This window comes from Ictalurus furcatus, chromosome 13, assembly GCF_023375685.1.
Source record: "Ictalurus furcatus strain D&B chromosome 13, Billie_1.0, whole genome shotgun sequence".
Classification (NCBI taxonomy): Eukaryota; Metazoa; Chordata; class Actinopteri; order Siluriformes; family Ictaluridae; genus Ictalurus; species Ictalurus furcatus.
In genome coordinates this window covers 11,900,257-11,924,725 of record NC_071267.1, presented here as the reverse complement: position 1 = coordinate 11,924,725, position 24,469 = coordinate 11,900,257, and the positions used below count along the sequence as shown (strand labels likewise).

Sequence of the window (24,469 nt, the reverse complement as noted above, 5' to 3'; positions counted from 1 at the left end):
ATGTGCTACACTAATGCTATCAGGTTCTATAAATGTCCAAAAGATAAGCTCTCAAACAAGTAGCATATCATGTGTGTAAGCTAGTAGGATGAAGTATCCCTATTATATAGAGTTCTAAATGTAAAAAATATTTTACAAATACGTATAATCAGTCTTCAGTATTTAAAAGAAAATATCAAATATGCATTTTTTTTTAAATCCACCTCCTGATGTGTCCCTTTAACGAATGAAACGGTATTTTTTTTTTTTTGATAGACAGGAGTTTCGACCAATGAATATCAAGCCCAGTGTTGCGTCTTCCAATAGGACTGAGAGGGCGGGGCTTCAGTGTTTATTGCCTTATTCTCCGTTAGTCGATGGAATTGTTGTTGACAAGATGGAGTTCTTGTTGGGAAATCCATACGGTACTCCGGTGGGACAGTGCATTGGTATGGGATTGAAATAGAAATGAACGAAACGTGTTATATCTCTTACACTGATGCTTGTCTGCTTTGTAGTATGTCAGTTTGGCTGCTTACATGGCCGAGTACGAGTCCTATCCAATAACTAAGGAATCTTGATCATTCGCAGCCAATTTAACATCAGCGTTTTAATTCATTTGTCATGATTAAAAAAAAAGTTAGTCGTTTAATGGTTTCCTTCGTGCACATGTAGCTGTTTTGTGATGCAAAAAGTAGCTGTATTATTAAAAGAACTGTAGTATTGTAAACTGTTTCTAAGCTAGCTAGCTGAATTAGCTGTATGTATGGATGAATTTCACTGTTTGGGTTCCCTGTGTGTGAACTAAGCTCATAAACATGGCTAGATAGTGTCTGGAAATTCAAGGTTGCTGTAATCAAAATAAATGCCTGTAGCTAAAATTCAGAGGGTGAAAATGTTTATAAGGTAGCTTTGCTACTGAACGACATCACTGCCCTTTACTGAGCTAGCTAATGCCCATCTGTCATCCAGCTAGATGTAGTCTGCTCGTTTAGCTAGCTACTTTCAGTGACTATAGTTTGATTGATCTTTACACTAGTGTTATATCGCGTGATTACAATGTAATAGCCAGATTTAACGCAGTATTTTATGATTATGGTTGTAGATTATGTTAGCTAAAAACCTATTTTGTTTTCTTCCATAGAAAAAGCCACAGATGGCTCCTTACAGAGTGAAGACTGGACTTTAAACATGGAGATATGTGACCTCATTAATGAAACAGAAGATGGGTAAGGGGGGGAAATACATGAGTTTGTTTTTTCTTTCCATTTTTTTTGTTTGGATTGAACAGTCCATGGGTTTTAAAGTGAGGCACAGTGACACCAGGGTTTATGAAGCATAGGCAGTGTGTCTGCAGTTTGGTTTTTGTTGATTTTTATTTTTTAAACAATGTTGTTACATTGCAATAGATCATGGTCAACTCCTATCAAAAGTTGCTTTGAATCCGAGTGCAAGTTTCATTTAACTAAACGTGTGGTGAATACCATCCCACATCCTTCCTATCTCTGTTTTAACACAACGTCAATAGTTTGGGGTTTTGTGTGTGGAAATCTTATAAATGAATATGGTGGTATTCAGCAAGTGAACATCTTGCATATAGTCACATTTATGTAGCATGTCCTATTTATAAGATTGCAATAAACAATATATAAGATAATTAAACCTATTTTTAGACATTACTCATTTCAAGCTTGTCATTTTATTAATCTACTGGCAGATAATTTAGCTTCTTTCTAGAAATAAATGCTTCAAATGAGTAAAATTATCTGCCAGTAGAACCTTGGTAAAACACTTTATGTACACTACATCCTTTAATTTGTCACCCGTCAAAATGGCCAATGAGATTGAAGCTCTCTGCGCTTGTGTAAAAGCAGTAACAATGCTATTTATGTTTGGACTCTGTAACTAAAAAGTAAATATGTTTGCCAAATGTGTATGTGGATATGCTTCGACAATACTCTTAGCAAATGTTTTTTTTTTTTTTTTGTCCGTGTGTATTACACATAACAAGACAACAAGCTTGTGCAATCAATATAGTTATAAGTCATAGCTACAGCTTTTATATTCAGATCATATATACACAGAATGGGATAATACACTGTAACATTCAGTCTTTCTACAGAATGGACATCTAAATATAACAGGAACAACATATTGCTATGATTATACAGGAACAGTATGAGTCGGCATGCAGATATGTAAAACAAAGGTGAAAATTCATAACTGAGCAAATCAGTAACTATGTATAATTATACCGTTTGCTTAGACCATGTGACTGATACTCCATTTAAACATTTCTACAGTACTGAATGTAGTTGTCTTAATTTTCTTTTCTCTTGACAGGCCTAAGGATGCCATAAGGGCTGTCAAGAAGAGACTTAATGGAAATAAGAATTACAGAGAAGTGATGCTGACCTTGACTGTAAGCAGATATATATATATATATTTTAAATAAATAAGATTTATTTATTCATTTTTATCTAATTGTTGTTTAATCAGATCACCTTGATTATGACCCCTTTTTTCCTCTGTCGCTAGGTTCTCGAGACATGTGTGAAGAACTGTGGTTATCGCTTCCATGCTCTCGTCACTACCCGGGACTTTATTGATGGAGTTCTGGTTAAGGTCATTTCGCCTAAAAACAACCCCCCAGCCATCGTACAGGACAAAGTACTTGCCCTTATACAGGTGCAGTAACTTGATACTAATGTGATGAAGATGAAAATATGATGCTTTTGTAATTTGAAACACATTCATTGAAATATCGTGAGGTGGAAGGCTCAGGAGCGCTTCTGGTACTGCATGGTTACAAGAGGCCCTGTAGCCTAGGAGACCTGGCAAGTGCTTTGTCCCAGGAGTTGCTAATAATCACCAGGCACGATCTAGTTACCTCAAGCATCTCAGGTGTCTGAGGCCAACTTGATTGTGTCTGTGATAGGCTGTTGCTCTTTATAGAACTGCAGTGAAAGCTGTGAGAGCTATGTAAAGATTCTTACAGTACCTTAAGTAGTTGTAATTGAGTAATGTGAAAGAGAGTATGATCTTATATATATATTTCACAAAGAGAATTTTCCAGAGCTTTTCACAGAGCAGAATAAGAAATACTACACATTAATTTTCCTGTTAAAGCAGTGCTGTGCATTGCTTAGTCACAATATTGACAAAATATAATTTGGCACTTTTTTCCCTTAATATCTTGTGTGTTTCACTAATCACCTTTAACGCCTACCTTCCCCTGTCCCTGTCACTCGGGTTTTGTAGTGAGAGATTGTTTTAAAATGTTAAAATCTTGTTCATTATGTAATCTCTCTTGTAATTATGTTGATATGATGGATTCTATCAGTAAACTCTTACCTCATTCTCATTGCTATCTATCATGTAGATCGCAGCATATAGATAGCATCTTAATCTTCTTGGACTTGTGTGCTACAGCCATTTTATTGTATAATAATCACACTTTAATGTTCCAAGGTCTGGCTGATCATATTTTATTACACTTATGGGTCATTCTACATACATGGTGCACATTCAGGGTTGGTAACGTTAACTGAGTTTTAAAGTGCTCGTTTTCTGATTTGAGCTGTTCTGTCCTTTTATAATAATTTTCCATTCACTATTAGGCTTTCATTTATGGAATGAACGTGTAAGAAACGGTTTAACACTTGTTCTTCACATTTCGGATTGTGCAAAAATATTGCTTTACTTAGCAGAGATTTGTGTGTGTGTGTGTGTGTGTGTGTGTGTGTGTGTGTGTGTGTGTGTGTATGTTTTGATATTGAGGTAAATTAGGGAAAGCATATTTTCAGTTATTTATTTATTTGTTTATCTTATATTTCTTTACTAATGCAATTTTAAGAGATCGAGATGCATACAACTCCATATATTTGTTCCAGTTTTTTCCAATGTTTACATTATGTAAACCTTATTCTAATGTTTGCTCCACTCCTGTAGAAAAACCCACAAACATGTGTTTCCTGGTTTTGGAGAGTTTTATTCTCCACTGATTCAGTAATGCTGCCTATTGAACAGAGGTATAATGAGTAAGGCAGATTTAAGGCCATTGAAGTCAATAGTTATTAACACTGTGTGCTGTGTGGCTCAGGCTTGGGCTGATGCTTTCAGGAGTAGTCCGGATTTGACAGGTGTGGTGCATGTCTATGAGGAAATGAAGAGAAAAGGCATAGAGTTCCCAAGGTCAGACCTGGAGACCTTATCACCTATCCACACACCACAGCGGGTGAGACTTCCTGGTGACCTGCTTGGCAGAGATTCAGCATGTGCCACATGATCTACTTATAGCTGAATATTTTGGGATGTTACAATTACAGGTTTAAAAAGTGCTGTACTCAGTGCTGTATTCCTATTTTGTAGTCACATTCTGGTGTGGTGGTGTTTGTCTCAGTTGCAGAGTACCTCAGAGGTGGATCCCAAACCCAGTGCTCCAGCACAGCCAAAACCTGCCCATGCATACTCTGCTCCTCCTGTCCAAAGCCCACCTCAGGTTCCAAACCTGCACATGGCTGGACCCATCAACCCCACCTTGGACCAGGTAGCCTGCTTCCCCTAAAACAGCACTGCCACATTAGTGCTTGTGCTTAGAATGCACTGACACGTTTTACTGGCTGTTTACCCTGAAGATTTCTAGGCTGCGCAGTGAGCTGGATATTGTGCGTGGGAACACCAAGGTGATGTCTGAGATGTTAACAGAAATGGTGCCCGGCCAAGAGGATCCATCTGACCACGAGCTTCTGCAGGTGAGTGACTCTTGACTCAGCTTTTTTGTCTTTGTATAGTTTATTATTGTGTTCTCAGACAATGAGCACGTGTAGTCTCAAAATCAAAGACAACATTAATCAGGGATACTCTTCAGTTTTTCCCACCTCATGGCCAAGCTGGGTTTTAGAATCGAAGAAAGTGACTGTGTGACTTCTGTGGTTACGTTAAGGAGCTGAACAGAACCTGCAGGGCCATGCAGCAGAGGATAGTAGAGCTCATCTCCCGTGTGTCCAACGAGGAGGTCACGGAGGAACTGCTCCATGTCAATGACGACCTCAACAACATATTTTTGCGATATGAGAGGTATTTATTTTTCACTGTTAAAGGCATATAGTTTATATCTAAAGACTGCATGTTAAATGAATACTTTGTTATACTTAGATATGAGAGGTTCCGGTCTGGTCGAGCTGGTCATGGTGTCAATAATGGGGTAAGCTCTGTTGTTTTATCTAATTTAAACTCTCATGTAAGTTAAATACTGAATCTGCAGGGAACTGTAAGGCTAAAATTAAGACTGTCTTGAGAAACAGACCTTAGGACAACTAACACCTGCATCCCAAAACATCTTGATATCTCCTAATATGCAATCTCTCTGCTTTTTTTTTCTACATACATTGGCTATATAGTGACTGCATACACATCACAGAGTCACACAAGCATATAGACAGGTCCTCCACCATTGTTGTGACCACCACTCACAAATCATAATTTCCTGTATTATCACAGTGTTTGCAGTGTCTCTTTATGTCCAATTTTCTAGAGATGGCAAGCCTTTAGTGCTTCACCATCAAGCTGTCAAACGATCAAATGACTTGCACATCGATAGGTGGCATTGAATGGCATCCAATATTTATTTTATACCATTTTTTGGTTTAAAAGTCTTTTATCGACACGTTGGTCTATTTTCAATTTGGTTTATGGTTTTCTACATTACCCACAATGCCGTTCAACTGCCTGCCGCTGGAGGTGGTGGTGGGGGTTGGCCCTTGCTTAATCTCTTGAGCAATGCAGCAGCGCTTTAGTCCTTTAGTCTGTCCAGTTCTCTCACATCCTCATCTGTACACTCTGCCTCAAACAGATAAGGTTCTGTTCAACATCCAGTCTTCAACGTCCATGCAAATACTGCTGTTCTTGATCAAAGAAATTGTGATGACATCTTGTATGTTGCTAACTAGCCAAGCCAACCAACACCTTTTAGTTCAGTGTAGCAGCATTGTATAGCTGCATTTCATTCTGGAACTTTCTCCACTAACTTCTACATTTGATTTCTCATTAATGGGAGGTTATCATATAGATCAGAGGTGCCCAAACTAGGGCCCGTGGGCCAGAGTTGGCCCGTGGTGACTTTTGATTTGGCCCACCATGCCATATATGAGAAGAGGGAAAGTGTTGAAAAAGAATGAATTAAACTGGGAGAATATGGCTGGTATAACAACTGGTGGAGTCCCGGCAATGGTAGGGCGGAAATCTGGCCTTGATACCTTGGTGTCTCATAAAGTCAGTGAATGTGGGAGGAAAGTGATAAAGGACTACTGTATTTTACATCAAGTACAGCTATGTGCCAAATCCATCAGGCTTGTGGATGTGATGTGTGAATTTGTGTTGTTTGCTCACCCCTTCACCATCAGTGTGGACACAGTCAGTGATGATCTTCAGATGTAACTAATTGAGCTTCAGTGTGATTAAGAACTCAAACACAACTTCAGGTCCCTTCCCTTGACAGACCTCTACAAACGTGTCCCACCAAACAGGTACCTAAAGATGTGCAAACAGGCACAAGTGATGCTGTCTCTGTTTGGCATACCTACTTCTGTGAGCAGACTTTCAGTCTGATGAACTTAAACAAGTGTAAACTGAGAAGGAAACTAATTGACTCTCACCTACATAATACCCTGACTTTGTCAGTAAGTCAGCTGCAGCCCAATTTGGAAAAAAACTTTTGAAAAATAAGGACCAGCTTCATGTCTATCATTAGATGTCACTGCTATTGCAAGCATATGGCTGCATTGCTTATAGCTTGACTTATTAGGCAGTGAACTCTATTGTACTATAAATTGGGTTGTTTATATTTTTTCATTGTACTATGAGTTTCACTGAACTATAAACCTTGGAAAATAAACCTGCCTTAGTTAAGCAGATTACAGAGTAATGTTTTCTATGTATTTATTTATTTATTTTTAAATATTATAAATTAGGGGAACCATGGCAACTTTAATTTTAATATAATACAGTTTGGTATAATGCAACGTTTACTTTTGGCCCACGGCCCTCAATCAAGTTCGGTTTTTGGTCCTTCACAGGAAAAAGTTTGAGCACCTCTGATATAGATCATTCAATTTAAAAATGTCTCAAGAATGCTTTTGCGTGCCACTGACTCCCTTTCACCACGCCCTTTTAAAAATATGGGTTCCATTCTGGTCGATGTAGTAAAAACCCATGGTGTAAATTAGGGCTGCAAATAACGATTATTTTCATAATTGATTAGTTGGCCGATTATTATTATTATTATTTCGATTAATCGATTAATCGGATGGGGGCAAACTTTCAGGTTAGTAAAAAGCTAATGTGTTCCATTTGAGACGATATTACCTTTATAAAATTCATACACTAGACCAGTGGTTCTCAAACTTTTGTGAGCTTTAGACCCTTAGCATATTTCGAACAATCCACAAGGACCCCCTCACTCCACAACAATTATAGGCTATATATTTAACAGTCAATTCTATATATTGTAACTTTATTTTATTAATATTTAACATTAATAATATTAAGATTAAATCAAAACATTTCAAGATTTTATTTTTTACATTTTATTGTTGGTGTGACATTTAATTTGACTGTCTGAATTATCCTTTGTTTATTTTATCTATCGATGCAACACTTGAACTTCTCTACCACTCATAGGTTTTTGCAAATTTCATTTCATTTGTAAATAAATTTAAAACAAATCCATCATTGAACGATATTTGCGAATAACCAAATTGATTAATTTTAAAACATCTCATTTGAATATGTTTTTATACATTTAACAAAAAATATATACTTAATATTATTTAAACATTTTTAAAACTTACACCACTGACCAATAGGGGTCCGCGGACCCCGGTTGAGAAACACTGCACTAGCCGGGTAGTGCATAGTGAAAGTGTATAGAACGTCATTTGGGACACAAGTTTAGTATTTACACTCTGAAGCGTGTTTTCTGAACAGAAGTAACGCAATGAGTAAATCTCCCCAGTTTATCGATTAGTTGTTGCAGCTCTAGTGTAAGATGGTAATTATGGTACAAGATGCAGGATGGTAGTGAAATTAGCCTTTATATATATTTGTAGACACACTAGGTAAGGTGAATAACATTGATTATCTCATTACAATGGCACCTGTCAAGGGGTGAAATATATTAGGCAGCAAGTGAACAGTCAGTTCTCAAAGTTGATGTGTTGGAAGCAGGAAAATGGGCAAGAGTAAGGATCTGAGCGACTTTGACAAGGGCCAAATTGTGATGGCTGGACGACTGGGTCAGAGCATCTCCAAAACGTCAGGTCTTGTGGGAGGTTTCTGGTATGCAGTGGTTAGTACCTACAAAAGGTGTCCAAGGAAGGACAACTGGTGAACCAGCTACAGGGTCATGGGCGCCCATGGCCCAACGTGGGGAGTGAAGGCTTAGCCCGTCTGGTTAATGCTGGCTATCATAAAAAGATGTCAGAACACACGGTGCATCACAACTTGATGCGTATGGTGCTGCGTAGCTGCAGACTAGTCAGAGTGCCCACGCTGACCCCTGTCCATTGCACCTAATGGTCCTGTGAGCATCAGAACTGGACCATGGGGGAATGGAAGAAGGTGGCCCGGTCTGATGAATCAGGTTTTCTTTTACATCATGTGGATGGCCGTGTGCGTGTGCATCAAAATTCCTAGAAGAGAGAGACTCTGTGGGTTGTGTGTTTGTAGAGTGTAGATTTGTATTTATTTTTATTTGGGAGCTACATCCACAACCGCTTCCTCAAGTTGCTTTTTAAATCTCATTTTCAAGGCTAAATTTCCAACTAATCTTGCATCAAATATATAAATCAAACATATTATTATTATTTTTTTATTAGTGTCCAAATCCAAGCTGTGTCAAATGTGCCCTTTCCGTGGGTCATTTGTGTTTGTTGCCCTGCCTATTGGTGTGTAATTGTTGTGCATCTGCAGGTCTTGAGTGAGGCCACAGATGACAATCTGATTGACCTTGGGCCAGGTTCTCCTGCAGTGGTGAGCCCCAGGATCAGTGGCACTCCTCCCTCCAGCCTGCCGGCTTCAGTAGCTCCTGCTCGCGCTGCTTCACCTGCCACACTCTCCTCTCGACTGGCAGGCCTGGGTGAGGCTCTGCCTACGCTAATTATTTGTGTCTCCCGCATGCTAGTAATAATTGTAACACTTTGTGATAAATGTGTGTTTTCAGATGTAGGAGCTGAAAGTGTCAGTGGCACTCTGAGTTCTTTAAGTCGCTGTCAGCCACTGTCAGATGACTTTGACATGTTTGCCCAGACCAGGAGCGGCACCCTGAATGACCAAAGGAAGAAGTAGGAAAACTTATAATGATACTCTATTATACGTGTACACTACCGGTTAAAAGTTTGGAGACACTCGACTGAAATGCTTCTCATGATGTTAAAAACCTTTTGATCTGAAGGTCTATGATTAAATGTTTGAAATCGGTGTTGTAGACAAAAATATAATCGTGCCAACATATTCATTTCTTTCATTAGAAAACTAGCATTTTATTTAAAAAAATATATATTTTTAAATGGATGACTCGGAGTAAAAATATTCAGAAAAGCAGCCAGTAAGTGTGCAGCATAGGTGGGAACTCCTTTAATACTGTTTATAAAGCACCTCAGGGAGATTCCTCAGGAAATTGGTTGAGAAAATGCCAAGAATACTTTTATGAAAATTCTAGGCAAAAAGGGCGTCTACTTTGAAGATGCTAAAATACTAAATTATTTAGATTTATTTTGGATTTTTTTTATCACAACATAATTCCCATAGTTCCCATATGTATTCCCATAGTGTTATTACAGAGTTTTGATGACTTTATTATTATTATAAAATGTCGGGGGAAAAATTTAAATAAAGAGTGAGTGTGTCTAAACTTTTGACCGGTAGTGTGTGTATCATATTTTCCAGACACAACAAAGGCAATCAGATTTTTGTCTTTAATTTACTTATTCATTTTCATATGGTTCATTTACATGTGATTCATTTACATGTGATTCATTTATGTATGATTCATTTACATGTGATTCATTTGGGATCACATTTGGCAATCAGATTTTTAAACTTTTTTGTGTACAAAATATTTTACAGTTAGTTGAGTATGCAACAACTAATGCAGCACATGTTTATTTACAACTGCTTTACCCAATTAGGGTTTTATGCCACTGGTTTTTTGGGTTGTCTATCCATCCGTCTGTCCGTGCATCTGTCCAAGATTCTCGTTACCGCGATATCTCAGTAACGAGTGGTTGAATGTGTGTAGAATTTACATGGAATTATCCTTGTAACCAACAGATGAATTTACTAGATTTTGTCATTTGTAATCCAAACAGGGTCATGGTCAATCAGCAAAACAAACTAACAAACAAACAAACAAAAAAACCAGATTTGTTGGTGACAGTCATAGAGTTCTACTTGTTCCAAAAGGTTTCCTTGGTTTTACAATGATTCTCTCTTACTCCAAGGATTTTATATGTCTTTATTAATGCATTCTAATCATTTTCAAACTCCTTATTTAACACATCTTATTCGGTTAATCAGTTTGAATAAGAATGTGATGTACACTACCAGTCTAAAGTTAGGACACACTGGATTGAATATACACTAACTGTCCACTTTTTTAGGAACACCTGTACACCTGCACATCGATGTAGTTATCTAATCAGCCAATCATGTGGCAGCAGTGCAATGCAAAAAAAAAAGGTTTCAGTTAATGTTCACATCAAACATCAGAATGATGAAAAATAGGATCTCTGACTTTGATCATGGCATGGATGTTGGTACCAGATGGCTTGGTTTGAGTATTTCATAAACTGCTGATCTCATGGGGTTTTCATGCACAACAGTGTCTAGGGTTTAAACAGAATGGTGAGAAAAACAAAAAACACTGACTAAGCGACAGTTCTGTGGGTGGACACACCTTGTTGATAAGAGAGGTTAGAGGAAAATGGCCAGATGGGTTCGAGAGCTTCCAGGAAATATATAGTAACTCTTTATATAATAATCAGTCTTTATAACAGTGCTGAGCAGAAAAGCTTTTCAGCATACACAAAACATCAAACCTAGTGGTGGATGGGCTGCAACAGCTGATTATCACACTGGGTTCCACTCCTGTCAGCCAAGAACAGGCATCTGAGGCTATCATGGGCACAGACTCACCCAAACTGGAAGGTTTAAGATTTGAAAAAAAAAAGTCACCTGTTTTTTTCCCCCGGTCTTCAACTGTCCAGTTTCTGTGAGTATACAAAAGATTTTCTCTGAGCGCATTCCAGTCTGGTCATTCTCCTCTGATTTCTCTCGTCAACAAGCTGTTTCCGCCTGCAGACCTTGCCAGATGACTGGCTGATTGGATGAATGCGCTTCATGAATGTGCAGGTGTACATATAGTTCCTTTATAGTTCCTAATAAAGTGATTTATTGAGTGTATATTTTTCATTGTCTTAGGGTTTTACTCAATTTGCCAAGTCTGAATCGAAGAGAAATGGATACCTTTGGTTAATTTGCTATGGTTTGGTTTCACACTGCACATAATTAGTGTTTGGGTGAGACGCAAATCATTTCGACTGATGACAGCAAGGCCACTCCCCGTGCCATGTAGCCACAGTCTGGATAGGTGTCTATATCCATCTGGTGTAAGTAGTTTCAGCTGCAAGTAATCACTGGGTACTTCCCAGGTTTCGATGAGTAGTAACATATCGATGTTTTTGTCCGTGATTATTTTGTTGAGGTATGAGGCTTTATCAGAGATGGAGCGGCAGTTCAGAAGAGCAAAATGACTATGTGAAGCATTGGGGATGATTGGCGAATTATGATGCTGTACATTGCGGTTAAGATACATCAGCGATCGGTGCGTCCTGCAGTCAGTAGATGGTGACTTGGACTGAGAATATAATGATAATGAGTCTTTATTAGTCACATATACAGCACAGTGAAATTCTTTTCTTCGCATATCCCAGCATGTTACGAAGTTGGGGTCAGAGTGCAGGGTAGCCCCTGGAGCAGCCCCTGGAGCAGAGAGGTTTAAGGGCCTTGCTCAAGGGCCCAACAGTGGCGGCTTAGCAGTGCTGGGGCTTGAACCCCTGACCTTTTGATCAGTAACCCAGAGCCTTAACCGTTAAGCCACCACTGCATATATGAATATATACAGTGAGGGAAAAAAGTATTTGATCCCCTGCTGATTTTGTACGTTTGCCCACTGACAAAGAAATGATCATTCTATAATTTTAATGGTAGATTTATTTGAACAGTGAGACAGAATAACAACAAAAAAAATCCAGAAAAACGCATGTCAAAAATGTTATAACTTGATTTGCATTTTAATGAGGGAAATATTTATTTGACCCCTCTGCAAAACATGACTTAGTACTTGGTGGCAAAACCCTTGTTGGCAATCACAGAGATCAGACGTTTCTTGTAGTTGGCCACCAGGTTTGCACACATCTCAGGAGGGATTTTGTCCCACTCCTCTTTGCAGATCTTCTCCAAGTCATTAAGGTTTCGAGGCTGACGTTTGGCAACTCGAACCTTCAGCTCCCTCCACAGATTTTCTATGGGATTAAGGTCTGGAGACTGGCTAGGCCACTCCAGGACCTTAATGTGCTTCTTCTTGAGCCACTCCTTTGTTGCCTTGGCCGTGTGTTTTGGGTCATTGTCATGCTGGAATACCCATCCACGACCCATTTTCAATGCCCTGGCTGAGGGAAGGAGGTTCTCACCCAAGATTTGACGGTACATGGCCCCGTCCATCGTCCCTTTGATGCGGTGAAGTTGTCCTGTCCCCTTAGCAGAAAAACACCCCCAAAGCATAATGTTTCCACCTCCATGTTTGACGGTGGGGATGGTGTTCTTGGGGTCATAGGCAGCATTCCTCCTCCTCCAAACATGGCGAGTTGAGTTGATGCCAAAGAGCTCCATTTTGGTCTCATCTGACCACAACATTTTCACCCAGTTGTCCTCTGAATCATTCAGATGTTCATTGGCAAACTTCAGACGGGCATGTATATGTGCTTTCTTGAGCAGGGGGACCTTGCGGGCGCTGCAGGATTTCAGTCCTTCACGGCGTAGTGTGTTACCAATTGTTTTCTTGGTGACTATGGTCCCAGCTGCCTTGAGATCATTGACAAGATCCTCCCGTGTAGTACTGGGCTGATTCCTCACTGTTCTCATGATCATTGCACCTCCACGAGGTGAGATCTTGCATGGAGCCCCAGGCCGAGGGAGATTGACAGTTCTTTTGTGTTTCTTCCATTTGCGAATAATTGCACCAACTGTTGTCACCTTCTCACCAAGTTGCTTGGCAATGGTCTTGTAGCCCATTCCAGACTTGTGTAGGTCTACAATCTTGTCCCTGACATCCTTGGAGAGCTCTTTGGTCTTGGCCATGGTGGAGAGTTTGGAATCTGATTGATTGATTGCTTCTGTGGACAGGTGTCTTTTATACAGGTAACAAGCTGAGATTAGGAGCACTCCCTTTAAGAGTGTGCTCCTAATCTCAGCTCGTTACCTGTATAAAAGACACCTGGGAGCCAGAAATCTTTCTGATTGAGAGGGGGTCAAATACTGATTTCCCTCATTAAAATGCAAATCAATTTATAACATTTTTGACTTGCGTTTTTCTGGATTTTCTTGTTGTTATTCTGTCTCTCACTGTTCAAATAAATCTACCATTAAAATTATAGACTGATCATTTCTTTGTCAGTGGGAAAACGTACAAAATCAGCAAGGGATCAAATACTTTTTTCCCTCACTGTATATGCAATATATTCAAAACTCTGCCGCTAGACTTCTTACACATACCAAGCACTCAGCTCACATTACTCCAATCCTGTCTGAACTGCATTGGCTACCGGTTTTGTTTCGCATTAAATATAAAATAATCTTGCTTACATTTAAATCACTTCACAGTTTGGCACCTTGCTATCTTGGTGATCTGCTTCTCTTCTACAGCCCGACCCGCTCTCTCTGGTCCTCCGGGCTCGGACTGCTCTCTGTCCTTAGGTCTCGTCACTCTACCATGGGTGGCAGGTCTTTCAGTGTTGTAGCCCCTAAAATCTGGATTTCACTCCCCCTGCTATTGTAAAGCTTCCTTGATCTCTGGCAAGGTGCTATATTAATCGAACATCATATTATTATTATTATTATTATTATTGTAATTATTAAGTGAATAAAAAAAACAAGAACTTTGGAAGAGGGTTATGTACTGTATGGCTAAATTAATAAAGGTCATTGTTTGGAAAGTGTGCATAGAAATCACAAAAACATGGAGCTGGTGGTAAATAAATAATTAGATAATAATGTAAATAACTACTGTATGCCATTTTGTGTATCATATCCTGTATTTATTTTCTCATTTTGTGTGTCAGTCCAAATATCAATAACACACCACATTTACGCAGCACTTCAGCTCGGTCCTTTCTCAGTTTAGCAGCTTACATCTACAGATTTTTTTTTTCCATAACCCACAATACACATCATGTTTGGTTTGATTCATTTAGTTGGATCAATTCAGGATCGAGTCACTTTGTCACTGCAATTGAACCATGCTAGAGTCGACAGGAACCAGAAAAAGACCACCACAATCAGTCGATCTTGGGCTTGTTGTGTTGGTGCCCATCTGTGTGTGATTGCTGTGTTCTCACCTGCTAATCCAAACTGCACTATAGAGGAATACACGCAGTGTGGATTGCAGTGTGGACTGTAACAACACATTGCACAATGTGTCAGGTAGAAATTCAGGATAATAAAGGTGGTCAGTTAAAAAATAAATAAATAACTAAATAAATTCTGCTGTGATGCACCATCACCACACACGCAATCATTTCATTACTGTTTTAGTGTCAGTACTGTGCTCCACCTCCCAAACAATATCTCCTCAGTCCTGTGGTGCTCTCTGTGCATTCATGAACAGGGTAGAAAAATCATGTCTTAAAGCACTTCATATCCTTCACACCATTTGCAACACTGTGTGTTAATTTTGATTGTGAGGTCAATTTAACAAGGTATAAATCAGATAAGCATGTAGTGTCTTTCACAATTGTTTATTGTCTTTTCTTGTCCAAATTATAGTCCACCTTTTGAAGACACACAGGCTGCAAGTGGAGCTGCTCCTACTCTCGAGCTTAGACAACAGAACTCTGGAGGGGTGAGTGTATGTAATGAGTGTGTGGAGGCTTGTCGTACTATCTCTTCTCTTACATGCGGTGAAATATTCAAATGTAATTGCCATTTCTAAGAGAACAATTGTGATGACAGTTTCTGTTTTGTTATGAAACATAATTTCTTTTACGCATTGAATATGTTTGAATTTAATTTTTAATGTGTTTGAATATTAAATGAATATTAAATGCCTTTAATTTCCTAAATGTGAAAATAGTAGGAACTGTAAAACTCCAGACCTGTTGTCTGTATGCAGCACTGTTTCACTACACGTCTTTTCTCTAGTGTGTTTTTGTTTTTTAGATCATTTCAGTGTTTAGGCAGAGGCAATGCAGTTGTTTTCATTTTAAGGAATTTTGTTAAATTGTTTTATGTATTTTTTATGTTTTCTGGCTTTTTTTTCTTTTTCTTTTTTTTTATTTTATTCGTTGTTTGTTTGGTTCTGTCCCATGGTTTGTCCATGACTTCGGCCCAAAGTTCGCTCTTGCCCAGTCCTCTGTCATGGATGACATTGAGGAATGGCTCTGTACTGATGTGGTGAGATGTTTTTTGTTTGTTTGTTTTTTAATTCCGACTTTTTGACTTTTTGCTTCTTTTTCGATGCTGCATAACAAGATTTCCTGAAAAGAAATATGCTGCATTAACAGTATATTTCTTTCTTGTTTATGTTTAATTTTGTTAAACAACCAGCTCTGCTATTTAGCATCTTCTTTTAGAAGGCTTGTGGCCCTTTAATGGCTTTTCTTAAAAGTTCACTGTTCATATGGACTTTTTATGGATGTTCTGGGTTTTCTTTCCCTATTTCTCCGAAAGTGCAATTAACAAATTCCAGTTTACTTTTAATTTATACATTTTTCTGTCACTTTTATCTTTGCCTTGACTTTGACTTAGCTGGCATTGGTGTGAATTCTAAACAAGATCATTTAGACAGTGTTCTTACAAAAATTTAGCACAGCTTATCATCAATGTTGCTTTAATATTTACTTCTTTTAAAAAAGATTCTATTTCTTTGACAGAAAGGAGATGAAGGAGAAGAAGGCGTGACGAGTGAAGGTATACACATCTTGTTGACATGAAGCAAACAGACACAAGCAAGTGCAGCGTTCTGGTTTTTTTAAAATCAATGTGAACACTCCGACGATCAGCAAACAGGCATAAACTAGACAAGACTAAATCAGTAAATGCGACGCCGGCGCATGGTGAAACACTAATCAAGACAGGCAGATAGATAACAACAACTTTGAATTGTCACACGCATTGTTGAAGTAACACTACATCACCAGACACATCACTGTACGATAGATGAGTATATGACAATGACTTTACCATTGCTTTGTCTCTTCCTCCTTCAGAATTTGATAAGTTTTTGGAGGAGAGGGCTAAAGCTGCAGAAATGGTCCCCACACTTCCACTGACGCTGAGTGCAGATTCGACCAGCACAGCTGGCTCAGCTGTAAATGCTGGGAAAAAGCCTGATCGACCTGAAGACTCCATGTTTGTCCTGTAGAAGGATTTTGGGACTATTGGGTGTGTGGTAAGTAGGTGGTCCTGCAGACTCAGCGGCCCCCTGTCTTTCCTCTGCTTCCCGCATTACTACACAATCAACACTACGGCGTCTGCTTCCTATCCAGCCTGGTTTGTGAACGGATTTTCATGAGCTTCAGACATACATTTCTTTAAAAAAAAAAGTCACAATTCAACTCTTTGAATGTAAGACGTCATTGATATTTCATTAATGAAGCACATGCAAGGAACTAGTAAACTTAAAAAACAGCATTCTTTGGATTCTCAACAAGAATAGAATTTTATCAATTTCTTTAAATGTCAGAAGTGGATTTATTTATTTTTTTTTTTTGTAATTCTGTTCGGGCATAGATTATTGAAATTGTTACTCCACAGCAGTGTTGTTCAGCAAGCTACTGCTAATGCGTCTCAGAAGTCTCCAGTTAGCAGATGCTGCTAATACAGAAACATGTAATATGATCTTTAGCTGTGTATATCTCTTGTGATATAATGCATCTGAAGACCTCAGTAGCACACAAACCTTACGGTTAAGGGAAATGAATCGATTTCACTCATTTCTTTTTTCCTAGAAAAAGTTTTGCTCTAATAACAGTAAATTCAGCTTGATCTATTACATTATCTATTTTGTCTATTAAATGAAAATGAACAGAGGAAGGATTGGTTAGGTTTTTGAGGTATACATTAATTTCAATACATGAACTTGGGAGACTGGTTCATTTGATTTCGGTTACATGAGCGCTGTTTTTTGGTCTACCTCGCAAAGGAGTGAGAAAGGGAAAAGGACGTAGAAGTGATGGTTCAGCAAAAGAGCATTAATATGTATATTTAGGATCATTTGCACTGAAGCAGTCTTTTAGGCTGTGCAGATGGAGCTTTTGTTCAAATGCAAATCTTAGCTGTCGTTCGTTGAAATGCTGCCTGTTATACGAGACATATTCCAAGTAAATAGAGTTCAAAGCTGATGGTGACTGCAAGGCAGGTTAAATTGGATTTTTCCCTCACACATCTACTGTTGAAGTGATGTCAAGCTAAGTGTTGTTACTAGGAAATGAAACGGATCTGCCTTAATGAACAAACGCCATGAGTAGCTAAGTAGGGTAAAATTTTGAATTCTGTATGTCGAATATGCTGTTTGATACATTTGAGTGTTTTCATGTGGTGTGACTCACAGATGTATACTGTTTTAATGGACCAAACGACATATAGGTGTCCAGAAGAATAGCTTGCATCAGGATTTCCTCCATGGGGACTTAAAAGATGGCCAACTGTCTCTGCTTCCCAGACTTCATGAAAAAAAACACTTGCAAAATCAGATTCACAAATCTGTACGCGTTTTGAGTAGGAATGCCGCATTTTAACATCAGAGAATCCTGCTATGAGTTGTCAACCAAAAATACGCAAAAAGGGCAATCTTCTTCTACAGTCACCCCCTACCCCTAATAAAAATGACAATTGACATGTAAATCTGTAACGATTGACAGGTTGCAGAGATGTTTTGATCTCTCCAGTCTCACATTAGTCTCTTGTCTTCAGTGTTTGGCTTTCTTGTTACAGTAAATAGAGAATTTTTTTTTTAGAGTTTTTTAAAATATCAAATGTAAAACAAAATCTATCAATGTATGTTCGACTTAAATACATACTTGTTTAATGTTAGCTATCAGTCAACTATATTTATTAGGGATGCCAGAGAAAGATTTTGGACATAAATAGTCAAAAACAGCACTTCTTTGGCCAGACGAGAGAAGTAAACCCAAACCATAACAGAAAAGACAAAATAGGCCATTTTGTCTGCATTTTTTTCCAGACACAATTCATCTGTCATTCAACAGCTGACCTGTGAGCTGCCACAAAATTGAAATATCTGTTATAGATAACTATTGCTAGCTAATGTATTTTAATAATAACTAGCTGTTAATAGTTTCTTAACTGTTTCCCCTCCCCCCAGACTTACTGTAATCTAGCGAACTGCTTAGCAAGCAGGAAATCTAGGCCAGGTCGTTGTTTCTTGTTTGTATTTGTATCATCCTTATGAATGCCAATTTCATTAAATGTTAAGCATAGGAATTACAAGTCATAAAATCAAAAAACACAAAACATGCTAATATAGTTAACTAGTAAGTTTTATACCATGGTCTGTCTGAATACTCGATTCTGATTGGCTGCAAGGTGTGCATTGAAACCGCATAATGCACAGGTAGTTTCCATCAGTTTAATCATCATTCTAAATTAATGTGCTGCCTATAAACAACTGCAACCATAGCAACATCCAGTTACAGTTGCATACAGTAGTGAAACTCACAGCTTGATGATTAGTGGAGAAGCAGTACAGATGCAGGTAATTCACACATGCACAATCTCTCTCTCTCTCTCTCTACTACTACTACTACTACTATAATTCATTCAAATAAATGTAATTTTATCACACTACTTTATCTCTGTGTATGATTTAGAGCAGGCAGAAAATTAACCATTATTTTTATCCTTTCAGTCACATTTTGCTCTGCAAACAGCAATGACAGCTTTATCTTGTAAGTGACCATGGTATAAGTGGGATAATGCATGGCTAGGTGTGCATTACATGATTTTTAAACACGCCGCTTCGCGTCAGGTGATTCTTTGCCTCCACGTCATGCATTAAAATCGTGTAATGCACACCTAGCCGTGGATTATCCCTTACATAGCAGAGGCACTTCAAAAATGTTATCTTTCAATTCTTTCACTAGTAAAAATGGATATTTCACATTCTACAGGTACAAAGTTGGTTTGTTTGTGAAAGACAGAACAGCCATCTAAATAAAAGTTTTCTAAATAAATCCTTTTAATTCCTGAATTTACATCCCATACAGGATTTAAATGGCATTGTAGGCGGTTGCAGCTGTGCAGATATGGCTTGTTTCTAAACGGTGTTTTTGTAATAATAAAGAATATATTTCTTTTTATTTAATTACACTACAGAGTACAAGCATCCTGAACAGAATACTCCACACTTGCCTGCTTTGACAGATTGTCATCTTTGCCTCATTTTCAGTCAGGAAAACCCTGTGTAATGTTTGTTCAGATTGCGTATTAACTCTGTATTTGTTGTGTGCTGAGTGGATAGACCACAGAGAGACATTATGTTGTTGCAGAAACACTAATTTAATGTAATAATGCACTTCCCTCAATTCTGCTCTCACAAAAGCAGGTGACACCTGAACTATCCCATTGTCCTGGACACAATCTGGAGCTTTATAACATTTTTTTGTTGAACAGTAAATTCTGGTAGCTTAAATTGGATGTCCAGTAAGCAAAGAGAAAAGTGATGTGATAGAAGAGAAAGACACAGGGCTGACAGATTTGTTCTGCATGTTTTTCTCTGCTGACTTTTTGTTTAGCTTGTCAGTGGTCAGGTCTGGTAAGGAGGTCTGTTGCAACAGAATAGTGGTTTCTGACATTTGTAGAATTTAGTTTCACAAAATATATTTATAATGTCAGCCTCGTGAGAGTAATGGAACGTCAGTATGTCTTGGAAAAGTCTTGGAAAGAAAGAAATTTACATTTTAATAATGAGTAATTTTATTTTAATGAGTCATTTCATTTATTTAGTTATTTTTGGAGCAATTTAATGTTCAGTTTTGAAGAATGGAAAACATTCATTGCATTATCTTTTCACCATCATGCCTGACAATGAATTCTTGTGTAATGGACTTGTTTTAATTTAATTAATTAAATTAAATTTCTTAATTTCTGAACTCGCATAATTTCCTCAGTGATGCTAAACCCCTGGTCTATGGGGAAATCCGTTATGAACATGTATAACAACACTAATTCATTTTGTTAAATCCAATCCAGTGCCTTCCACTAATATTAGCACCCTTGGTAAATAAGGCAAAGAAGGATGTGAAAAATTGTCTTTATTTTTTAACCGTTTGATCTTTTGACTTGAAACCCATAGAAAACCTGTGAGGTAATGAAATTTGAAGGATGTGGAGAGATTGTGTATGGAGGAATGGTCTCAGATCCCTTGCCATGTATTCTCCAACCTCATCAGGCTTTATAGGAGAAGACTCAGAGCTGTTATCTTGGCAAAGGGAGGTAGCACAAAGTTTTGACTAAAAGGGTGCCAATAATTGTTGCACACCTATATTTAACCAATTTTGGATAACCCTGTGTTGTGTTTGCAAGTGTTTGATATCCATAAGAGCAGAGTATTTTTGTGAACTTTTTGAGCAAAAGATCAAAAGGTTAAAAAATAAAGACAAATTTTCACAGCCTTCTTTGCTCATATTTATCAAGGGTGCCAATATTAGTGGAGGGCACTGTATGTGCAATTTTTGTGTATGGATATTTTTATGGGTAGAATAACACTCGTCAGCTTCTGCACTACATCATTTATTGTTTGCATTTCAGTGTGATTGGGAGTGTAACGTACTCTGTGGTCTATATGTGGAGAATGTAGGAATGAGTTATTTTATTTTTATTTCATAATGTCAGTATTGGGATGGTAAAACTGAATGCCGTGATCAACTTCACAGCTTTTGATTTTATTTTTTTTATTATTTGTGTGATTTTAAAACTTGTGTTAATAGAAACCTGAGTGTTTGTGTTTTGCTTTTTGTAAGCTGTTTAGAGCTTTTTGCACCTCAAGGTTCAATAATCATGACTATCCGTTTAAAGATAAATACAAATCATTGACTTCACTGCGATTGAAAATAAGTAAGAGAGTTGCTTAAAGGATCACACATAGTGGTCAGTGATGCTCTTTTTTACTTAACGTGGGAAGGAATTTCTTCAAAATCAGTGCATCCTCATAGCATTTTCATATACATATATGAGTAGTACTTTTCTTTGTCTGGATATGTATTTGAAGTGTTATGTATCTGTGTAAGCATACTCCCATTCCCGCTTCAGGAAATGTTCATTTTATGGAGAGACAGGAGAACAAGATTTCGAGTGCGTTGTGTTCAAGCGCGTGTGAGGCACGGCTAAACCGTACACTGCTGTGTACAGATGTGCTTGTCTGTGTGCTTACTTGTTGTTATACCTCAAGTTGCACTGTGCTCTTTGATTCATGCATGTGCTAATCTCCAATAAAACATACCAAGCTGGTGACCTTTCATCAAATTGGCTTTTTCTGGGTTTGTTTTCAATGACTACAGTGATGTGTCCTTTTCTTTATGATCATGTCCAGGAGATCCATCAGAATTAGTCAGACGGCACATACTCTTGAGCAGCTATTACTCTCCAGATGCTGTCTAGATTATTTGCTTAAATGATAGAAGCCAGTAATTTGGGAGGAATTAAGCTTAATTAAGAATAAAGCTCTCATGCCGTAGGCTGTTCTGATGTAAAGAGTTAAGAGAAGTGCCATGATGAAATCAAACAGTTCAAGCAGCAAAAAGCTTATCAAATGTAATTACATAAGTACTAAATGTTTCCAAGAGTTGAGCTATTTCAGACAATGAGACAAAGTGACAGACTTTTATTTTGTTTTTATTGTTTTGTATATTTCTTATCCTGCGCTGAAGACCCAGATGGTATTTATGACTGTTTCTACACAGACCTTAGGATTTTTATGAATTTCCTCTCTCAACACAATTCATATTGTTTTGCTTGGACACACGTCATTTTCTTATATATTGTAGGTTTAACACTCCTGTCTGTCTGATTTTATTCTCCACTGTCCCCCAAGGTCATTTAGGGAAAATGCTTTTCCAGTTTACCTCTGAGGCACATCCACGAACTATCAGCTGTATGGGTAAAGATCATGGGTAAATTAAGTTCAAATAAGTCTAAACATGATGCACAGAATTTATATCAAAATTGCAACATGGTGAATTTTTCTGTGATGGTAAGAATTACATTATTATGTCTCTGGCCTCAAGTTATTGAAATAATCCTCATTAGCACCCAGAGCATTCAGACGTGTACATTAATCTCCAGCGTGTACTTCATCTTTACTCTTCAGCGAAAACAGACCGCGAGGAAATTATTATTAATCAGGAACTTCATAATTGGATTGCCATTCTTATACATAAACATGCAATAATGCATAAAAAAGTATATTTCTTATGAGTTATTGAGTCATATTTAAATAAAAAAAAAAAAGCAATTATAAACTGTGGCGAAAAGTTAGAAACAATTGAGTAAATTGGCTATTTATGTTTGTGATATGGCTGCTGTTGTTGTTGCACACCACTGATTTCCCAATTGCCTCTCTCAATTCTGTTTACTTAGCCCTAAGCTCCTATTTTCACCAATGTCACACTGCCACCACATAATGCAATGATGTTATGCAAAGAAAAAAAAAAGAGAAAGATGTCTGTAATATTATAAAAAGACACATTTTTATTTGCATAGACGAAGGCAAAATGACCCATATTTAAAATTGTAGGCAATATCAATAAATAGTCATTTATACAGACGGTAATCTTAAGCTAACACCATGAAGAAAGCGTATATAGAGCCTTATGGCTTTGGTCTTTTTGTTGTTTCCACTATTTTTTAAGCCCAGGCCTTGGAGCACTTTATGCTAAGTTAATTTACCCAAATATATCCACACCACAGCCCACAACATCAACAGCTCTGTTAATAGAAACCTGCTGATCCATAACAGTTCTACTGCTAGACAGGGGCTGGGGGCAGTGCAATATTAACATTAATATCAATGATCGATCAGGGGATTTGCAAGCCGGCATAAGGCATTTAATTATAATTGCATGGAGAGTGGTGTAGTGGCAGCAGGATTTGAATAAGGTCACATCTCCTGCTAACCTTGCAAGTGTAATACTATATTAAATGCCACTCATGGTAAGTGTGTCGAAACCTTCCTGATGTAGTCACACCATAATATAAAGGTTAAATTGAAAAATGTCCCCTCTCCAGTACAACCGCAATGATTGATACACCTTAGAAGGAAAATAAATGTTAACAGGCTTCCATTTTAAACGTGCACTGTTATGAATGATATGTATTCTAATAGAGCAGCGGGATCAAATTGAGAGTGACTCTGTTTCAGCACAAAGGAAAAGGTCAGTCAGAGAGATTAGTCGGATTTGGAGAAGGTTAGACCGCACTGGTTTGGCAGCATGTAAATTACCATGTCACGGAAACACAGAATTTAAAATACAAAGAATGACACAGTTTTAATCTAGCTGTTCTGACACTTTAATTGTAATAAACTGTGTTCGGATTGATATTGTTTTACAATTTTCAGTAGGCAGCTGTTTATTGAAGGAAGATATATTCATTAAGCCAAATTCTATGCTATGCTTAATGCAGATTTAATTCATTTAAGGTATATTGTACTTTAAGTTTAAATTGAAGTATAATTTTTTATATTATGACACAAAAATAGGCAATAAATTTGATGTTTCGTGGCTATTTCAATATTTGCATAAGATTAGTGTAGTTTACAAATTATCATAGATTTACCACCTGATTAGAGATTTGTTTTAATTGTCTAATTTGTCATGTGTGGATGTGGTCGTCCCCCAACCCCAGAAAGCAGTTCTACAGATTATATACAATATAAAATAAAATTAGAATCAGTATAGTACGCACATACTGTATATGCTGGTATTGCACAAAAAGATTCTTTCACTTTCCTCTAACCTACTGAATGATCACAGATTATCAACATTACATTTTACAGTGATTATTAAATTATTAAACTGAAATCTGTCCTCTGAGCACAGAATATAAGAAGCAGCTAAATTGAGTGTATGTAATTAGTGAACACGTCTCTCTTGTAAAACAAAAAAAAGGTCGGGTCAGATTGTTTTTCGTCTGTAAGAGA

The 24,469-nt window shown here is 37.7% G+C and overlaps 1 protein-coding gene across 3 annotated transcripts; it reads left to right on the top strand.

Annotated features, from left to right (window-relative positions):
- Positions 1-21,795, top strand: tom1l2 (target of myb1 like 2 membrane trafficking protein). 3 transcript variants are annotated; one of them, XM_053639766.1, is made up of 15 exons: positions 1-428; positions 1,124-1,208; positions 2,323-2,401; positions 2,518-2,667; positions 4,082-4,216; positions 4,382-4,528; positions 4,617-4,733; positions 4,925-5,058; positions 5,137-5,185; positions 8,950-9,115; positions 9,200-9,320; positions 15,079-15,154; positions 15,646-15,705; positions 16,185-16,221; positions 16,521-21,795. In XM_053639766.1, exons 1-15 carry the CDS (start codon positions 227-229, stop codon positions 16,673-16,675), a joined length of 1,713 nt encoding a protein of 570 aa, XP_053495741.1. In that variant the 5' UTR covers positions 1-226; the 3' UTR covers positions 16,676-21,795. The 3 variants fall into 3 exon arrangements, with proteins under 3 accessions (XP_053495741.1, XP_053495743.1, XP_053495742.1); XM_053639768.1 differs by lacking the exon at positions 4,082-4,216; XM_053639767.1 differs by lacking the exon at positions 15,646-15,705.
- The last annotated feature ends 2,674 nt before the right edge of the window (positions 21,796-24,469 follow it).

Coding starts and splice junctions, on each gene's coding strand:
- tom1l2 (XM_053639766.1), top strand. CDS start 227: ATGAAACGGTATTTTTTTTTTTTTGATAGACAGGAGTTTCGACCAATG. Junction 15,706..16,184: donor AATGGCTCTGTACTGATGTG/GTGAGATGTTTT, acceptor TTTCTTTGACAG/AAAGGAGATGAAGGAGAAGA. Junction 16,222..16,520: donor AGAAGGCGTGACGAGTGAAG/GTATACACATCT, acceptor TTCCTCCTTCAG/AATTTGATAAGTTTTTGGAG.